This window comes from Branchiostoma floridae, chromosome 1 (assembly GCF_000003815.2).
Source record: "Branchiostoma floridae strain S238N-H82 chromosome 1, Bfl_VNyyK, whole genome shotgun sequence".
NCBI lineage: Eukaryota > Metazoa > Chordata > Leptocardii > Amphioxiformes > Branchiostomatidae > Branchiostoma > Branchiostoma floridae.
In genome coordinates, this window is record NC_049979.1 from 17,477,117 (window position 1) to 17,495,281 (window position 18,165).

At 42.1% G+C, this 18,165-nt stretch overlaps 1 protein-coding gene across 1 annotated transcript in view; it reads left to right on the plus strand.

The window, feature by feature from the left end:
* Window positions 1-18,165, plus strand: part of LOC118411795 (trichohyalin-like) — a gene marked incomplete at its 5' end in the record, with an annotated part of 30,187 nt that overhangs the window by 5,994 nt on the left and 6,028 nt on the right. The window contains 4 exon segments of the mRNA XM_035814285.1: window positions 5,429-5,468; window positions 5,990-6,160; window positions 6,890-6,991; window positions 14,225-14,319. Coding sequence (XP_035670178.1) covers window positions 5,429-5,468; window positions 5,990-6,160; window positions 6,890-6,991; window positions 14,225-14,319 — 408 coding nt within the window.

Below are 18,165 nucleotides of genomic sequence, written 5' to 3' on the forward strand. Positions count from 1 at the left end.
TCGTGCAAGTCGCGATTACATCTCGTGTAAATCGCGATTAAAACTCGTGCAATTCTCGGGTAAAACGCGATTAGATATGTGTGTACCCGCGTCTGATATGCATGAAATCACGTCTAACCGCGTTTAGACGATCAATGAATAGATTTCAGACACGCCTCTTCTTTTCATAAACATTTTCTAGACACGCCCGTGCCGTCCAAAGTTCGGGGTTTGGCAGAAATCGGCTTCTTTTCATATGCAGACCCCCGCGCGGAGGGCGGAGAACGTATCACGCCCAATTTCCCAATTTGTTTCTGAACTAACGCATAACCTCGCAGTCTAGAACGCACCCGCGCCGCTCCCAACCACGATATTTCTAGAAGATTTGCTGCAATTTTGAGGAACCGACTGTTCCGCACATGTTTAAATCTGATACGTGAAAATTAAAGAAAAACAAATAAATTTCCACAAAAGTGTGTTTTTCTTAAGCAGAATATATGGCAAAGTATGCTTTTACTGAACCCCGATCTTTCGGCGCTGCCGTGGCTAGCGCCAGGGTCACGCACCGTAACAAATCATTCCGAAGATTTGCTACAATTTTGAGAAACCGACTGTTCCGCACATGTTTAAATTTGATACGTGAAAATTAAAGAATAAGAAATAAATTTCCACAAAGGTGTCTTTTTCTTAAGCAGAATATATGGCAAAGTATGCTTTTACTGGACCCCGATCTTTCGGCACTGCCGTGGCTAGCGCCAGGGTCACGTACCGGAAAAAATCCTTCCGAAGATACAAAATGTATGGTGCGACCTCGCACCCGCGCCGCTACCTAACCTACCACGTTCTTTCTCGGAAGATTTGCTACAATTTTGAGGAACCGACTGTGTAGTGCAAGTTTGAATCTTATACGTACATGACAAGAAAACATCAAATAAATTGTTTTTTTCCCAAGAATGGCAAGATGTGTTTTTCTAAATCAGAAAACATGGAGTAAATTCTGCTTCTGTCTGACCATGCGTGACGAGGACGGCCCGCTACCGCGGCCAGTGTCAGGACCACCCGAAAAAAACCTACCGACTCTATGTTGAATTATTTGTGTCCTATTTCTGTTGTTGCATTATTTGTACGCTGGTGTAGCGATATCAAATTCGCCCACACTACACGATACTTGCCACTGTAAATAGCTACAATAGTCTGTGTTTGCATTTCTTATCTATCGATGAAAGTGAAGACAAGTTAATCATGTTCCGAACTGATAGGTAAGTACACTAGTCTTTCAGTTTCAGAATGAACAACAAGGAATGTCCAGTGCGACCAGTGTAGTCGTACAAAATCCTGGCGGTCTCACTACCAAGTAAACAGGCTTCGACCGGCAGATACTACATGTAAGTATCTACATCCGAACTTCAAGCGCCGCCCCGCCTCCGGTGGAACGTGACCTGTTTATAAATATTCCAACCTTCCTAAAGTTCGCCACGGCGCGACTACTAGCATATCATATTACATTTAGACGTGTATACGGTTTGTGTGGGGTCCAGAACGTGGGACAGGTTGTGGAAGATTGGGTTATTTGAGCGCAAATATGAAACTTATATCGTTGCGATAAAATCAACAGCTGTTTTGATTGTTTAGTGTGTGTAAGTACACGATTGACGTAACTGTTACGGTGCTGGTAAACTTGTAGAAAAATTACATTGTAAACCTCCAGAATTTGGTCTGGTCTGGTCTCACGTGCTGGTCAATTTGATTGACACATGCACGGTAAGGAGCGGCTTCTTTGAAAGTATGTTCCCACAGAAGAAGGCCACGTTGACTGTTGCAATATTCTGCGTTTATTTTCTACTCCGATCTAGCCCCGTGTTTAATATGTGGTTATTTTTTCTTGGTTTATCCAAGGGGGTTTTATCAACCTACTTGATTTATCTAACTTTGTTTTATTTGTATTATTGACAATTTCTAGAGCAGATCTAGACTAATTAAAATACTTCGTAGACTGCACACGCAGCGGTAGCGTACGTCATATTTGAACTTTGTGGCAATGTCGCAGGGGTGGATGATCTATAAATTCTGTATTCCAAATTTTATAATTCATTTCCCAACTGGTTCATATTAAAGGAGCCACGACCAATGAATTAAGAATGTTTTTAAATGTTTAAGTGTATAAAATTTCTTTATTAATTAAAGTTTGTACACGGACATATTCATATTCACGGACAACCTACCGTTTTTCCAACATTCGGAACAGATGATGACGATCCGACTGGTGTAGAAGCTGCCGAATGATGATCGATAACATCGGTAGTAAACTTACCTTTCATGTTCCAAAGGCAATGATATATCGTGTTTACCTATTTCATTGGTCAAATCCCTCTTCGTAGTATCCCGACCAGCTAAATTTATATATCTATATGTTGCTGAAAAACAACCGTAAACGTATAGGCCCTTTTAGTAAAAGAGTGAACCTCTTTGAACAGCGCATAACAGTTGTAGATAAACTGACTAAAAACATGTTCATTTTAGAAACGTAAAATACTAGAAGTAGAAGTAATGTTAGTAACGCTAACGCAACTTTTAACTGAATCAATGACAGGTTAGAAAAACTTGATCACATACTCAACAAGAAAACCAATAACTGATGAAGAAATTTTCGGCAAAATAACAATTGTCTGTGTCGAACCAAGACGTATGCCCCTTGAATATGGTTGCGTGGGTCCACTGCCCGACGACCAGGAACGTCCGAGGCGGTCAGGAACAGAACAGGTAGGTCTTGTTGGTCGAGTTGCAACCATGACGATCAGCTGTATGTCCAGGAAACCGGCGGATAGAAATCCGAATCCTACTTTCCTAGCCTAGAAAATTAGCTACCGATATCTAACTACATAGTAGAAGTTATGTTAGTTACACCAACACAACATTGTTAGAACAGGTACATGTTTGTTTGAACAGATACGCAGACAAAACAAGATTAACAAAAAGATTTAAAAAACACATAAAGTAGAATGTATGCCCTGGAGTATGGTTGCGTCGGTCGACTGCTCGACGACCAGGATCGTACGATGGCTGTGTTCCGACCCAAGAGCTCCGTCAGGAACAGGTAAGTCTTGTTTGTCGAGTTTGTAACCATGACGATCAGCAGGCGGATGGAAACCTGAATCCTACTTTCCTAGTCTAGAAAATTAGCTGCCGATGCCGAACCAAGGAGTATCAACGTTCCTAGAAATATTAAGTTATGACCAAACACAATATCCTTTATTCATATTTAAATACATGCAAAACGGTCAATTTATGCGTATAAATACTAGTAGTCCATTCATGTCAGTGTATAGTCTTCAACCCAGCAATTCCGTTTATATTAGATGACGATCGTGTTTATGCTGTCAGTCCTTTGTGGGTCCAAAAGATTCGAACTTGTATTATTTTATCATATACCTTCCACGAAAATTAGACGAAAGTAGCCCGCCTAAAAATGTAAATAGGAGACAATTTTTGCCGGCAACCCGCTCGGTTGCCGTTACGACTTTTGTAGTATGCCGTAAAAAAATACCACCTTCTTCAAGTTGGAAATGATTATCGACAGACTGTTCACAGAATTCTTACTCAGCGATGTGAGAATGATCGATGCCGGAAAAGTCCCTCCGATGTTTTGCAAAATTATCTATGCCTTGCGGACGACGCTGGCCGAGCAGTAACGTGTTAAATTTTATCAAAGAATGCACATTTCGTGATAAATGATTTAAAAAAACACAACAAAGCGTTAGTTCTACGCTTCTTCTTGTTGTTACCACTTTGTCAGCGCCGCTTCTGGCTGTGATTGGAGGGAAGTTGATTGGATTTATCTCATAATCAGGCAGGCGCTACTTCAGAGGGCTACCGCCGGAGCTGTCGCCATGGTAACCGCACGTCCAGTTGCATTTCCCACGCGCGTCTAGTTCTTCCCAACTCTCTGCCGTGACGTACAGTACAGCTTATACACATAATTTTCGGTGGAATGTAACGCCGTATTTTACGGGGAAATGTGGCGAATCGAACTTGTATCTCTTTTTGCTGGCCTTCCACTAAAATTATACGAAGATAACCCGCCAAAAACTGTAAGTAGGAGACTATATTCGCCGACAACCCGCTTGTTTCGACGGTTGACATCATCGTCTTCCCTTTGAGGCTTACGAAAAAGCTTAGCCGTGAAGACTATTTTCTTTTGCGTAGTTCGGGTTGCTTTCTGGATTCATCATTGACATTTATTTTATATCAGAAAATATCTATCGGGAGACTGTTTTCTTATCACAATTTCCATACCCAGCGTTGTGAACATGATCGCTGTTGGCAATTTTCCTCCGATGTTTTGCAAATCCGTACCCTTTGGACGGTGTTGGATGACGAGCAGTAACGTGTACACGCCTGTTCAAATTTATCGAGAAATGCACATTTCGTGATAAATAAAAAAGCAACAACACAACACCAGCAAAATGAAAAGTTACTAATCAAGATATAGTATAGAAATTTAACTCAGTCTGAGCAATCGGTACCAGGAGAGAATGTCGATATATTAATTTGCTGACTGTGAACTTCTTTTACGATCTTAGCTAAAAAGCGTCAGCGGTCCTCGGACAATATTGCTGACACCCGCGGCGCTGTCCAGCCCCTGTATTATTCACCAATTATCAACAAATACGTGAAATTGACGACTTACAAGTATCATGCAAATTTACAAAAGTAAACACTGCTCATTAACGAACAAAATATTTCGTCGGTGAAATGCCCGACCAAGGGGCGGGGCAATCGGAACAAAGCCTTTTGTTTTGAGTCGGCGGGGTGCCGGGAGTAAACGCGTTTACAAACGACACGAGATTTTTAATTAGATAGCTACAGCTCATTAGCGCACGCGATTCAATCGCGTTCAAATCGCGACTTGCACGACTTTTAATCGCGATTTGCACGACTTTTAATCGAGATTAAATCGCGTGTAAACCGCGTGGGACCGGACCATAAACGTAGTCGGTACTGTAGCATACCACATTTTCTTACCAGCTCTGTTCCTAGAAAACATGTTGTCTTGCTTTAGATTTACAAACTAAATACCTGCCATAAAACTTCGTACTAGTTCCATTAAACTTAATTGCATTCTTTCAAGGTTTTTTCCTTACGTTTTGACTTAATTGTGACAATACCAGTATGATTTTCAACAAATTTGACATCAACTTAACGTTCTTTTCGTTATTAGAAGAATATCAGGCCCAAACCAGAAATGATATTTCTTGCACCTCTGTGTAGTAGCTATGCTTAGATGATTGGCATATTTTCAATGTCAAGGATGTCTGTACCACATGTTTCTCAGATGTAGCTAACCACATGAGCTGCTCCTGCTGGAACATGCTGATGGTTTCGCTAACCACATGAGCTGCTCCTGCTGGAACATGCTGATGGTTTCCCATTGTGTTTGTCATTTGCACAGGTTGCCATCAAGTGAAGGAGATTACAGCCTTGGTGATGCAGTAAGTGTGGCTGTACTTTATCTCTCCTAATACTCCAGCAAACACTGCTGCTAGTCCACTCTAAAACTTACTGTGTACCACAAAAAGTACAGCCTCACATGTCTGCTAATATTTTGGTAAATAGTGTGCTTCCAGCTTACTTCTCAGAATAGGATTTTTCATTACCCTGGTGCCCAGCTTTTTGTAAGTAGATAGTAGAAGTTTATTTTTAGTCTGATAAATAAAATCATGATGCTCCAGCTGTATGTACAACTCAAATGTGGTTTCATTGCACCAGGGCAATATATGCAAACATTTGTATTATTAGCATTGGAAGACTGACTTGCAAGTACACAATCTTTCATGCAGTACTATAGTGATGTCAAATTACAATTTCAAACTGCAATGTATGAGTCTTTTAACGATTTTCCTCACAAATTACAATAGTAAAAATGGGCAGATCTTTAGCAATTAAAATATTCAATGAATGCCCAATTCACGATAACACAGTTACACAATAACACAATTCCATGACATCCCAGACCTTAGATGAGTTGCTGGAGAGGATAGCCAAGGCAGAGACAGGTACAGCCATAGAGAGGGATGGCCAGATGATCCTGGACAGGATTAACAACACCAAGAACAGGAAGAAGCGCATCACCAGTGAGGAGATGAGAGCTATCATAGACGAGAGGGACTCTGCTGCAGAGAAGGTAGGATAGGAGGGTGGGTGGTCTGTCATAGTGGTGACCTCAGGTAAACTCATGACTATTCAACACTTGTACATCATGTCTCCACCTTGTAAAATAACGGAACCTTGAAACCATCCCAGGTTCCACACACTTCAGTTATAGTTCTCAATATTGTTATGTCAAAAAATACTGCCTTGATGTGTTCTTGTCTTATACATGAGGTGTAATCACATGTGATCGGTTCAGTCAGGTGGGATAGGTGAGAGGTTTTGCCAGGTGAGTAGTTTCCCCTGACAAGTCACACAGGTTTGAAACAGGAGACCCAGCACAGGAAGAAAGGAGGAGTTCAGCCACAGGTGTAGAAGCTGCTCAAGAGGGGGTTATTTGTTCTAAGCTTACCTTAGCTTATTGCCTGGGGAGAGTTGGCCCCATACAGAATGGTGTGTTTTGACAGTAGGTCAGTAGAAGGTGGATAAGAAGGGGGAGCAGTGGGTATATACATGACCCATTGCCCTGGTATGAAGGTTTATCCTTCAGATTACATCTTTTGGCTTGACGTAAAACCTTACCAATGTATACAATATATATACAAGTATTTGCAACATGTTTTATCATGATTATCAGAAACTACATATGTTAGTCGCATCTCTCAAAATTGCACAAGATAGGAAAATTATGACAAAAAGTGTTGAGGATATCTAAAACTGCAGAAAGATAGGATTAATATTTTGTGTCCTTGCTGTTCTACAGGTGAAGAGACTAGAGCAGGAGCTGGCAGGGTACAGGAAGATGGCTGACCGCTCAGGCAAGGCTGTGGTGCCTCGACAGAACAACCAGGAACAGGCACTTAAGGTACACAGACTGGCTGACAGTCTGAAATAGTGTTTTACTTCAAAGAAATCAGGAACCTGTCCTTGGCTTCCCTTTCAAATCCCACAATCTCACATTCTTTTATATTTATGTTCATATTCATAACCATAGACAAAAAATGTTGCCCTTGATGCATTGCAGGATAAATCTGATCAAGTACACAACGCAGAAATAAAACTATTAAAACTTGTAAGTCATTCTCATGCTCCAGAAATTGAGATGCAGAGGTAAGAATATCTATTTCATGAAGTGCTTCTCTCCATTATCTAGGTGATGGTTATATGACACGTACTAAAGGTGTACAAGAATAACACAGACTGGACTAAGTACAGGTCTGAAAACCCGATATGTCCTGCAGTCCTGTCATTGCCCTAATCTACTGCACCTGTTCCTTGAAAACCAGCAGATATCTTAGTTTGTTTTCCTGTTGTATGATAAGGTGACACCTTTTTATCTATGATTACACCCTGACATCCAGAGTATGAAATTGTTTGAACCATCACAATTAGTCTTTTGTTAATGACACATATGCACACCATGCACCATGGTACACCTTGAGTGCAAAAGTGCTTTACCAAAACATCCAAAATCATGAAAATCTCCACCTGTTGTAGTGTCATTTTGCTTGCTGTCTGGTCCAGCCAAACAGGAAAGCTAAATAAGCAGTACCACTATACACAAACAACCAAATGAATTTGAACACAACAAAACAAGTAGAAACTGTACACAGGCAATCAAACCTCACATAAACAACTACAGCAAACCATCAGAAATGTTGGCGAGATGTCAGTTTGTGTATTGTTGAATGTACTGAGCTTTGTTTGTTTGTTGTGCTACAAGTACAATGAGCAGTTATCACCACAAACAAAGTCTCTAGTTGGCACTCCTATGTTGAAAGCAGAAGAGATGGGCAAGCAAAGTTTTATAGAAATTCTGTCTCAAAGGATAATGAGAGGTTCTGCATCAATCAGTGCACATCATGCTTGTTTGCTTGTCAGATCTTTCACAGTTCACTGAAAGGTGAAGCTACCCTGGCAATCCCTCCCATTCAATCCCGCCCATCTCCCTGCAGTCACGCCTTTCTTCCATTACGCTCCAATATTTCGCTAATCCCCAAATGTTGGGCATGACGAGCTGCTTGAACGCACGGGTTGGTCTTCCACACAAGATGTTGATGCAGCAGTTCGACACCCCCTGCAAGGAAACCATGTTATATGATGACAGCACAACTGACGGTTTAATTTACACCTGTAATAGAGACTCCCCTTATCTCCCAGATAAGTCCAACAAGTCACGGGTACAGGAAGTCATTTCTGAAAGGAAGGAGATAATCTTTCCTTCCTGCAAGCTGGTTATGAAACATCCCTGGGCTCCCAAGTAAACCGCTTTGTCACATTCAGAATTTTGCCTCCTGTTTAAGGTCAGGTTTGTTCTCCACTTTTGTCCCTCTGTGTTGTGGTCCCTCTGTGTCTTGGTGCTCCTGAGCTTCTGTACACCTGTGCCCCTATTCATCACCATGCTTAGCGAGCACACCTTCACTAAGACCTCAGCCCTATTCAAGCTCACAGTGATGGGGTCAACCAGAGGGCAGGGGATAGCCAGTAACTCAAGCCTGCTGTTTGCTTATTGTTTTAGGGTCCCCCTCCTTTGTTCCAGGTGAACCCCCATTGTCTTCTTATGGCTAAATGTCTTTCCCTGCAGCACACCTAGATTTGTGCTAATCCCCCTTGGATTGTGTTTGGGCATGAGGGGAGATTTTGTCTTTATCCAGCCTTGCTTTAGATTGTGGTAAAGACCTAATGTTGTGTAAGGTCCCACCTGCCATGTGGGCACTTCCCCACCTTGCACTTGTCAGCACAGCCCAAACCCACCTGTAACCTGGCGTGTTTACCCCCAGCAAGTCAAGCAAGAGATGACGTAGGATCCCACTTAGACTGTTGACAATTAGGGAAGTACCAACTGACAGATCGGTGCCTACACAGCTCACCCACCATCTCTACTCTGCAAGGAACTTTTATCAGCACTAAGGATTAATACTTAATGCAGAATGTGCCTAGCCTTCGTCTATTTCCCACGTCCGGAGTAATAAACAGAGACGCCGAGGACCAAAATTATCCTAAACAATGTGGCTGCGACCACTTCCTCCCTTTATGGCCTGTCATGAAACGTGTGTGGTAAAGTGTGGGAACTATAAATCTGTAAGTGCTTTCTTCAAAAGTGGAGGCAATATTTCAGGAGATCGCCTTACCCAGCCTTAAACTCAACTATTGAATTCCTGTTCTGTTTACATCATTAGATTTGTGATGTGCTATGCACCATGACTTCTTATCTTAAATCTTACATCTTCCTGTTGACCTAAGAGACTAACTGCTCTTCGTCCAAAAGGTTAATAAGTTGTATTATCCCTCTATTATCTTTTACAGTGACCTCCCGCCCCACAGGTGACCCTCGAGTGACCTATCCTAATGAACTTTATTTGCGAACACCCTTGCAGCATGTTGCTTGTACACCTCCCTATTTACCGTGGAGGTGTGTGTCCGTATCAGATGCCCATTTGCTGACAGCTCACTCCAAGACTCAGTCCAGTAGAAACACTGTTATGTATTCCAATTACTTCTATTGTGCGCCAACTTTTTGATCTGCCCGCCAGCATGTCTAATGATTGACGCATATTGTGGAATGTGACAAGTGCCCCAGTGCATCATGGTTCCTTGCCTGTTTTTCCCTAATGGATGCCATTGTCTTCCATTTGACGCTGCTTTGTAACAACAGCCTCTTTGTATTTCTTCAAATATCAGGGAAGAATGTCAATTTGTAATTCCATGGCGCAGGAAAGATTCTTAAGATGGTACATCATGACACAAACAAGCAAACATGCCCTTCTTTCAGGCCACCACCAAATATTGTCCCATTCTCTCCAGTTTATAGCATTATGATTGTGTCACTGTTTGGCTGCTGCCACCTGCAAGCCTTGTTTAAGAGTTGCTCAAATTTGCTGGACTAACTTTGCTCTGGGGGAGAAATTTTGCCAAGTTTGTGGCCGTGTACACAACTCTCTAATGAATGAGGCAAATAAAAATGACTGGCCGGCTGCCACTCTCTATGCCACTGGAGCTGACAAGATGAGTGCTTGTTTTTGACAACCCTAATAAAGTTGGAACGAAACAGCATCAAACCATGAGGGGTTGTCAGACAATGTGTACCCCATAACAAATGGCCTGTTAGACATTTGGGGCCAGTAAATCTTCAAACTGGGCTCCAGTTTTATATCAGGGAGACCCAGCAGCCAGAATTACCATGGCATAATCACCCCTATTTGTGGTTGCCCCAGCATCTGGAGGGTTAATACTGCACCTGTGTTTGCACGGCACCACTTCACAACCGTAGCTTGTGATGCAGATGGACAGCATGTGACAACTGCCCCCCTCACATTCTGTAGCCGCCCCCTGTCCTCTCCTGTCAGGGGTATTGTAATCTTGTTTTTCACCCTGGTGATCGGAATGACAGCGGAGGTGTGTCTTACTCCTGTTCGTGTTTTTCGCTCCACTTGGTGGCCGTAAGGGAACGGTAAAGCCACGCGTCGTAATTAGTGCTGGCTTAAGGGACAGTCTAACTGTCAGAATTTCTTGCTCCCGGGGCCTTGAAGGTCCAGGTGTAAAGCCTGCCACAAAGATGGGCTTTCATTCTGCGTTGAGCGCCCTGCCAAAACCCTTTTATACGTGTGGCATTGGTGCACAAAGGGTGCCCACATCTGTTTACCTGTGCCAGGCAAAGATTAATGACGTGTCTGCAGCATCGTGTGGCCGTGAGCCTCTTCAGCCTTTCACTCACTGGTAATTTGGAGGCTGGATCTAAAAATGTCAGCACACTCGAGCATTGACAGTGTGTTTGGCCTCTCTCACAACAGGGCAAATGCTTGGTGCTGGGTGTTGCTCCTTGTGCTGCCACCATGGTCACCAATGAGCTTGTCAACACACGTCATTCAGGGCTCAAACCAAGACATCTGCACATTCTGTATATTAAAGAGCAGAGCTGTGGGAGCCTGTTTTTTCCCACAATGTTGAACAACTGATTGAATTTTAAATCTTGGAAACACAAGTATTCTTATCAAACTGTCCTGATGTGTCTAGTCAACAGCTGGGCATCACGTATTCTGGGTCAGACTTTATTGTCAGAGCAAATTTCTTATTAGTTTCCCTGTATGTCAGCTCCCTGTTTCTGTTGCTCTCAAGTCCTATCACTATCAGTGCAATATCCTTCTTACATCTTAATTGTTTCCCCTGTGACTGATAACTGACTCTGGAACAATCTTATGTGCCATGTGTCTAAGTTTGGACATATTTTCGGAGACCGCCAGACTTATTCATGTATGGAGTTAGAGCTCAGAGATAGCAACTGGTCTTTGCTGCCAGCTTTGTTGGCAGGATTGTGTATCTCAATATTTAAGAACGATTGATTTATAGTGTGGCCATAAAAGTACATCTGTTTGACTTGCCAGGTTTGTCATAGAAGCAAAGATAGTAACTACCGTGATTCTACATCATTAATAATCACTGATCACATGTCATTAAATCAGTTGCTACCATTTATTACACCCTTTTGACGATCATTCTGCACCTTACTCTTTATACAACAGTCTTATACAACAGTCTGTTACAGGAATATGTGTGTAGAAGATGCTCTTTTCATAACATCCTCAATTATGCCTCAAGGGAAAGACATCTGAAGAATCCCTCACTTTGTATCTTATTTTTTGTGTCCTCTTCCCATGACCTTGTGGTGACCTTGTCCATAATGGCAATCAATGAATATTCATGAAGCTGTCCATGAGAAACATGCATCATATTGTTGGTAAGTCTAAGGAGTAGGCCCCGTACCCAGCTGTAGTTGTGTGTTCTGGACGGCGCAGTGTTTAAACTCAGGCACTGCCGGGTCCAGTCGACCAGACGCAGGATAAACGGTCTGTGGAAAGACCCACAGTCCAGGACAAACAGCTGAAGAGTGGAGTTTACTCTCAGCTCACTATCAGCTCCGAGTGTATTGTCAACACCTCGTGTTGACTCCACGGCATGAAGAGCTTGCCTTCCCCATTGATCGACAGTAGAACGAGGTTCCCTGCACTGCTGCCGTTGGCCTTGGGCCACCAGCCTGCCCAGTAACCAAACAGGAGCAAATGATAGTGTGGTCCGCTCCAAGCATTTATTATTGTTTTCTGAAAGTAAGAAGGCCAAAATAAACGGGACTGAGTGTTGGACAAATGTTGAACCAAGTGTGTTGGGGTTTCCCCCCAACAAAGTCAAGGCGAGATACTGAGCAAATATTGATGTTTTCATTGGGGACTTGTTCCTTATGTACTTTTTTCGGACTTTTGGGATTACTTTTCACAGTTCAAAGTACACAGCTGTAACACAGCTAAATCTTGTGCTTACAGCTAAAGGGTGCTGACATGCCACAGTATGTGCTGTAGTGTGTACTGCATACTTGTAACTGCATTGCGGGCAATGCATTAACACACATACACTGTCTGTTGAGAATGTTGTGATTTGTGTATGGTTGGGGCAAAAAGGGACTACAATACACTTGTCTAACTGCATATTACATGTTTATGCCCCAGATTCAGAACTGCTTTAGCATTGGTTCATGAGGAATGGTTTAATTTCTTTTATCTTGTGGCACATTTATAGACTAATGTAGCAATGGATACCTGCCCAGAAAGACTGCTGAACCCAATGCTGAGCTCTTCAAAAAAGGCATTTATACTGTTTTACTCTTGTGTTGTGCACAAGGAATTGTTGTCTCTCAGTTCTATCTTGTGTCACCTGTTGGTATCTCATTTCTTTTGTAACTTGTTGATGTCAGTTGTTTCCAGGACAACTGTGTTGTTTGCCTATCCCTTCTTCAACCACTGCACTCTTTATGAATATGGTAATTCATACTCTCATGCATCTTTAAAAATGAGTGGCATCACAAGTGTAAAGGATAATATCCTTGACTTGAATGGATGAAAACAAATTATTTTGCATCAACATGTTTTGTTATTTGGATTTAAATGGATCCGTATAGTTCTTGGAAGTTGTTCCCATTTCCTCTGCAGTTTGATTGATAACAGCTTCAGGTGAGGCTGGTACAGGAAGTGTCAGTCTGGATTTATTTGCTCTCTATGTTGTTATTGGAGACAATCTGATTAAACCCTTTATTGAAGAAAAGTCATTTAACATATGAATAGAGGAAGAAAAAGTGCATGCATTTGTCACCATAAATGTGAATATTGCTGGGAGAGAGATGCCATAGTTCACAATGGTTTGTTAGGGGAGGCACAGATCTGCCTGTACCTGTAGGAGCCTATTCACAAATCAATCACAGGGCTGCAATTTCATGCCGCCATCCATCTTGGCTGAATTCCTGGCTTGTCGTAGTGCTGTGAGTGTGACCATTGTGGAGTACCTGTACTGTACCTCCTGGTTCCACCTGCAGGCTACCAGACATGGCGAGGAAACCTGGATGTGCTTAGTAACATGGTCATTTCACTCACCTCAAACCACAGGTGCACATGACTCTTATAACCAATGTTAGAAGACATCACATTTAAATGATTGATAGCTATATTTGCACATTAATTGCTGTTTGTGGTTGAGAGATACAAAAATGTGTGTCTCGCAGCTGTCAGTGGTCAGGATGGGATTTCTTTTGGCTCAGAGTTAGATTGAACATACTTTCCTATATAGATAATTGCAAGTCTTTAGACATGGTTTGTATAAGATTACTGTTGCTGTACCACTACTAAACCTTTGTATTATACTATAATGGAAGATTTCCATCATTCCTTAGATCTGTGTGAGGTCAGGGTGAGGTCGTGACCTTCCCTTAACCTTGGGGTCAGTTACACCTTGAGAGAAAGTTACACAAAGGTGGTAAATGTATATGGAAGAAATCTTGATACTATTGATGTTCACAATGGAGGAAATTGCCAGTACATTTAACTAGTATGTCAAGGCAAGAAACATTGATATGTATGCATACATTTGTTTATATTTGCCTGCACAAACAAACAAACAAACAAACACACATCCATTGTAAAATAGCGGACATAAATTCAGTATATGTATGGCCAATATAAATGCCCTTCAGCATAGCGCATCAGCTAATTAGCTATGCTAGTGTTCAATTTTTTCTAACAAAACTGTTTTAACTGTAATGTATCTAATGTGTCCCCAGGAACAGCTTACTGCCACCCGACAGGAGAGGGACATGTCTTTCGCCAAAATCAGAAAGCTGGAGGAGGAGGTTCAGCAGCTTCAGGTGTACTACAGGTGGGTATGCCTTGTACTCCTGAGATCACTCAGGCTTAGGTCAATGGGAACTATTGCATCTGTGTTTGATATTTCTGTTTAAGCATGGATTTCCTTATGTTGATCACACATAGATATAAGGATAGAGGTTAGAGCCTTTTAAATTGGACTCATTTATGAAATTAATCTTTGTGTCAACACACATCCTTTTCAATAAGGGTTTTCCTCCTTTGGTTATCAAGAGCAAAGAAGATGGCAGAAGACAGGCAAAAATCTTGAATTTTATGGCAATGCATAAAGTGAATACAGCAGTGTTCAAAAGAACCATCAGAGATTACCTCTTTAGAAATGTTCTCATTGTAGTGACTGACACAGCTACCAGGTTATTGAAAGCAGTCAAAGTATTCAATTTCAATTGAGGTGCACAGATAGGCTTGTTAAACAAACTCCTACGATGGTAACAGTGGTGTTTCATCTTTGTGTCAACTGCTGCTTAATGCCAACTCATTAGCACGCTCCGTAGAAATGACACTAGAGACCTGCAATTCTAGTATAGCGCCATTTGTTGCCTAATGTGTCCTGGCTTGTCCCGTATTAATGGGGCCACTTGCGCGCTGGCGAGACAACAAAATGCTCTGACTCCATTAGCAGACTTCTCATGATAAAATTACCCCTAATGGTGCCCTGGCAAAGGGGGTCCTGACACCCGAGCCAAATTGATCGGGACTGGCACGCGTGAACCTGATTCCGTTTCTTGCTCGGCAAGGGCAAGGTGACAGCCAGCCAATCATTGAAGTGCAGTGGTGGGTCTCTGCTGACAGCGAATTTCATTGCCAAGAATATGAAACAAGTGAGAATTCCTGTGCAGTGGAGAGGTCGCCATGTGTAAGACACGCCGTGGTGCAAATGTGTCACAGAAGTAGTGCCTCAAAGCATTTATTGCAAAATTGATATTCATTGCACAATTGAACTTCAGTAATCAATCTTTCAAAGAAGGATCAAATGTCAAGCATGGTGATATGATACTGCTCTTTTCTTGTCATAAAAATTTTCCAAGTAAGTAAGTCAAACTGTCTAACTGTTAGTAATGAAGTATCTATTGCAGACTTATTTGTTAAGATGCCATCCTGAAGCCACCAATTTTACTCTTTATGTTATCTATGTAACTGAACCATATCCGGTATTGTCCAACGAATAATGAGCGCGATTTATCGCAGTTAACCCTATGGGGCCTTGTTGCCAAAAACAGAGCGACGCTTTGTGGCTATGTTTCGCGTACATTTTTCCACGTAGCCATTTGCCGCGTCCCGTTACATCTCCATGGTGCTCTATGCCAAGGGATGCAACTCACACTTCTTAATGGCCCGGGCATCGACCTTGCGGAGTTAAAATGATACCTGTGAATGTGAGGCCAAATTCAGCTGGCTCAGATTGTCCTCTAACTTGTGGGCTAGTGGCAAAATTCTCCCAGCTAAAGTGATCCTGTCCTGATGTCAAAGGTTAAGAACACATAGACAGCCCCTACCTGGGCTGCACAATACATCCCTTCATGTTCTAACTTTTCACAGGTCACAACACAAGCTCTCCCTCACAGCTGACCTTTCACCTCTACATTTGCATACAGCAGTTTTCAGATCCCCAGCCGTGAAGGTGTTTACGGGGAACAGCGTGAGGCAACATTCCCTTCCCACTCTGACAGGTGCTTGAAGTGAGCTCTCTTAACACACCAAGCATTGGCCATGCACAAAGAGAAGTTGAAACACTTGTGATAAAGATGCTGATAAGGCCTGTGCTCTCTGCCTGTCAGGAATTCAGTGCCACAAAGCCTTGTTTGTGCTCAGTCTTACCTGGTGAGATGATATGTCAGGGAATTGTTGGAAGGTTTACAGGAGTTGTAGGTCATGCCTGTGCTCACAGGTGGGGTTATCGCCAGTGTCATCACAACTTTTGATGGCTTTTAAGTGGAGTTAGACATGAGAGCCAGTGACAAATATCACAGGTGTTCTGTTGAGCTGGGGTTACCCAGCTCTGCAACATGCATGCAAAACATTCATTTGAGAGCAGTCCTGTTTTTGTTGTTTGGTTGTCCATAACAACTGTCATGTAACTGCCAGTTGGTGGGAAAGGTTGAAAGGCTTGTAAAGGCTGACAAAAATTGAAACAATGGGAAATTAGGAAATGGTTTGGTTGCTAAGTCCTCACTTTTTGCATGGGAGTGATTAAGTAGAAATCTGTGACAGAGAAGTTAAGATAGTCTTTGTTGGTTTCAAAGAAGTTATTTGTGTATCAACCTATATCCATGGTCACGTAGCGGAAGCATGAGTAGATAAGGCATTGAAATACTGGCTAAGACCTTCTTCATCTTCACATTAATCAAAGCCTATTGGAAACTTCAGCAACATGTGATATTGCTAAAGGTTAGAGGACTGGTACTGTCTTCTTACTCTAAGTTGTTTGCTCAATCCTGAGACCAACCTGTTATCTAGAAATGCTAGACCTGATGAAAGAGAAACTACCCAGCTTGAAATGATTGGTGTGCAAGAGTAGGAGGAACACATCGCTTGTCCCTTCTTCTCTGCAACCCTACTTGAAAACAGGCAAGAAGCATTTTAAAGTTTTTAGAGCACTTAAAAAAGACCTTTTTTCAGCTCATCTTAAGTAGATAACATTAAATGGAAAATTGTAGAGCAAATTTGTCGCAGTGTCTCAAGTAGAGTGGTCTTTGTGTTTGATATTTATTCTGGCATGGAAGGCACCATCAAACAAACCATGCTTAACCTGATACACTACATAATTTGCTGATAAACAACATCAGGCTGGTTTACACATTTCAAACAAAAAGAGAACTTTGTAAAGTACATTTCCTTTTTATCTACAAGCAAGACTCTACTATGACTCATCACTTCAGGATGATGATAATGTAATTATAGGGCAAATGCAACACTTGTTTTAAGCTGGGACACAGGATAACCAGAGAAGGACAATTAGTTGAAGATATAATTTTAAGCAGTCAGATGTGCTGCTTGCAATCAAATAGCTTTGAAGAAAAGAAGAGACTTTTGCTTCCAACCATTAATACTTCCCCTCAAGTCCTGGAGTTTTTAAAGTTATGTTATGAAAGTTTTTTAACATGAAAATTTACCAGTTAGGCAGCTTTCCTGCAGATATTTATAGATTCCATATGTATATATATTATACATAATATAAATATTGCCTGACATTTCTGGGATTCTTACAATGTATGTGTTGACACCCACACAATTTTCCATTGAACACTATCAGCACCCATCATTTGTCATTACAAATGGAAAAAGATGGTGATCACCAAGGCACAATCAAGTGGCTGCAGCTGCACAATGGAGATCATATGCTTCACAGCCAGCCTCCTCCTGTGTCTGATACATACAGAACAACATTTCCATCCCAATCAATTAAATCTTCATTTGTCCCGAGCCCACCCTGCCAAGGAGCGGTTGCTAGGCAGTGATGTGTGGAGTGAGAAGGACAAGAACCATTGTCAGTGCATTGTCCATGAGTTAACAGTCTCTCCCCAGACAACCATTCTGCCCGCCTGACTCGCCTATTTTCTCTCCCTGCCACTCGTGTCAGATTGAGTGTGCCCATCTGGCCCATTATTCCCTCGTGCGGCACAAAGAGAGTTGGCTCAGATGCGGGGTTTCCAAATTTTCCCTGACATTTTAATTTCCCCATCAATAATTGATGCAGGCACGGCCAGCGACGCAGAGACGATCGCCGCGCGGCAGATTTGTGGTCATTATTGATGGACTGGGCAGGTAGGCAGCAGTGTTAATATCCCCAAATTGTTTTTCTCGCCCTTCTAAGAACCCACATGGTCTCCTGGCTGAT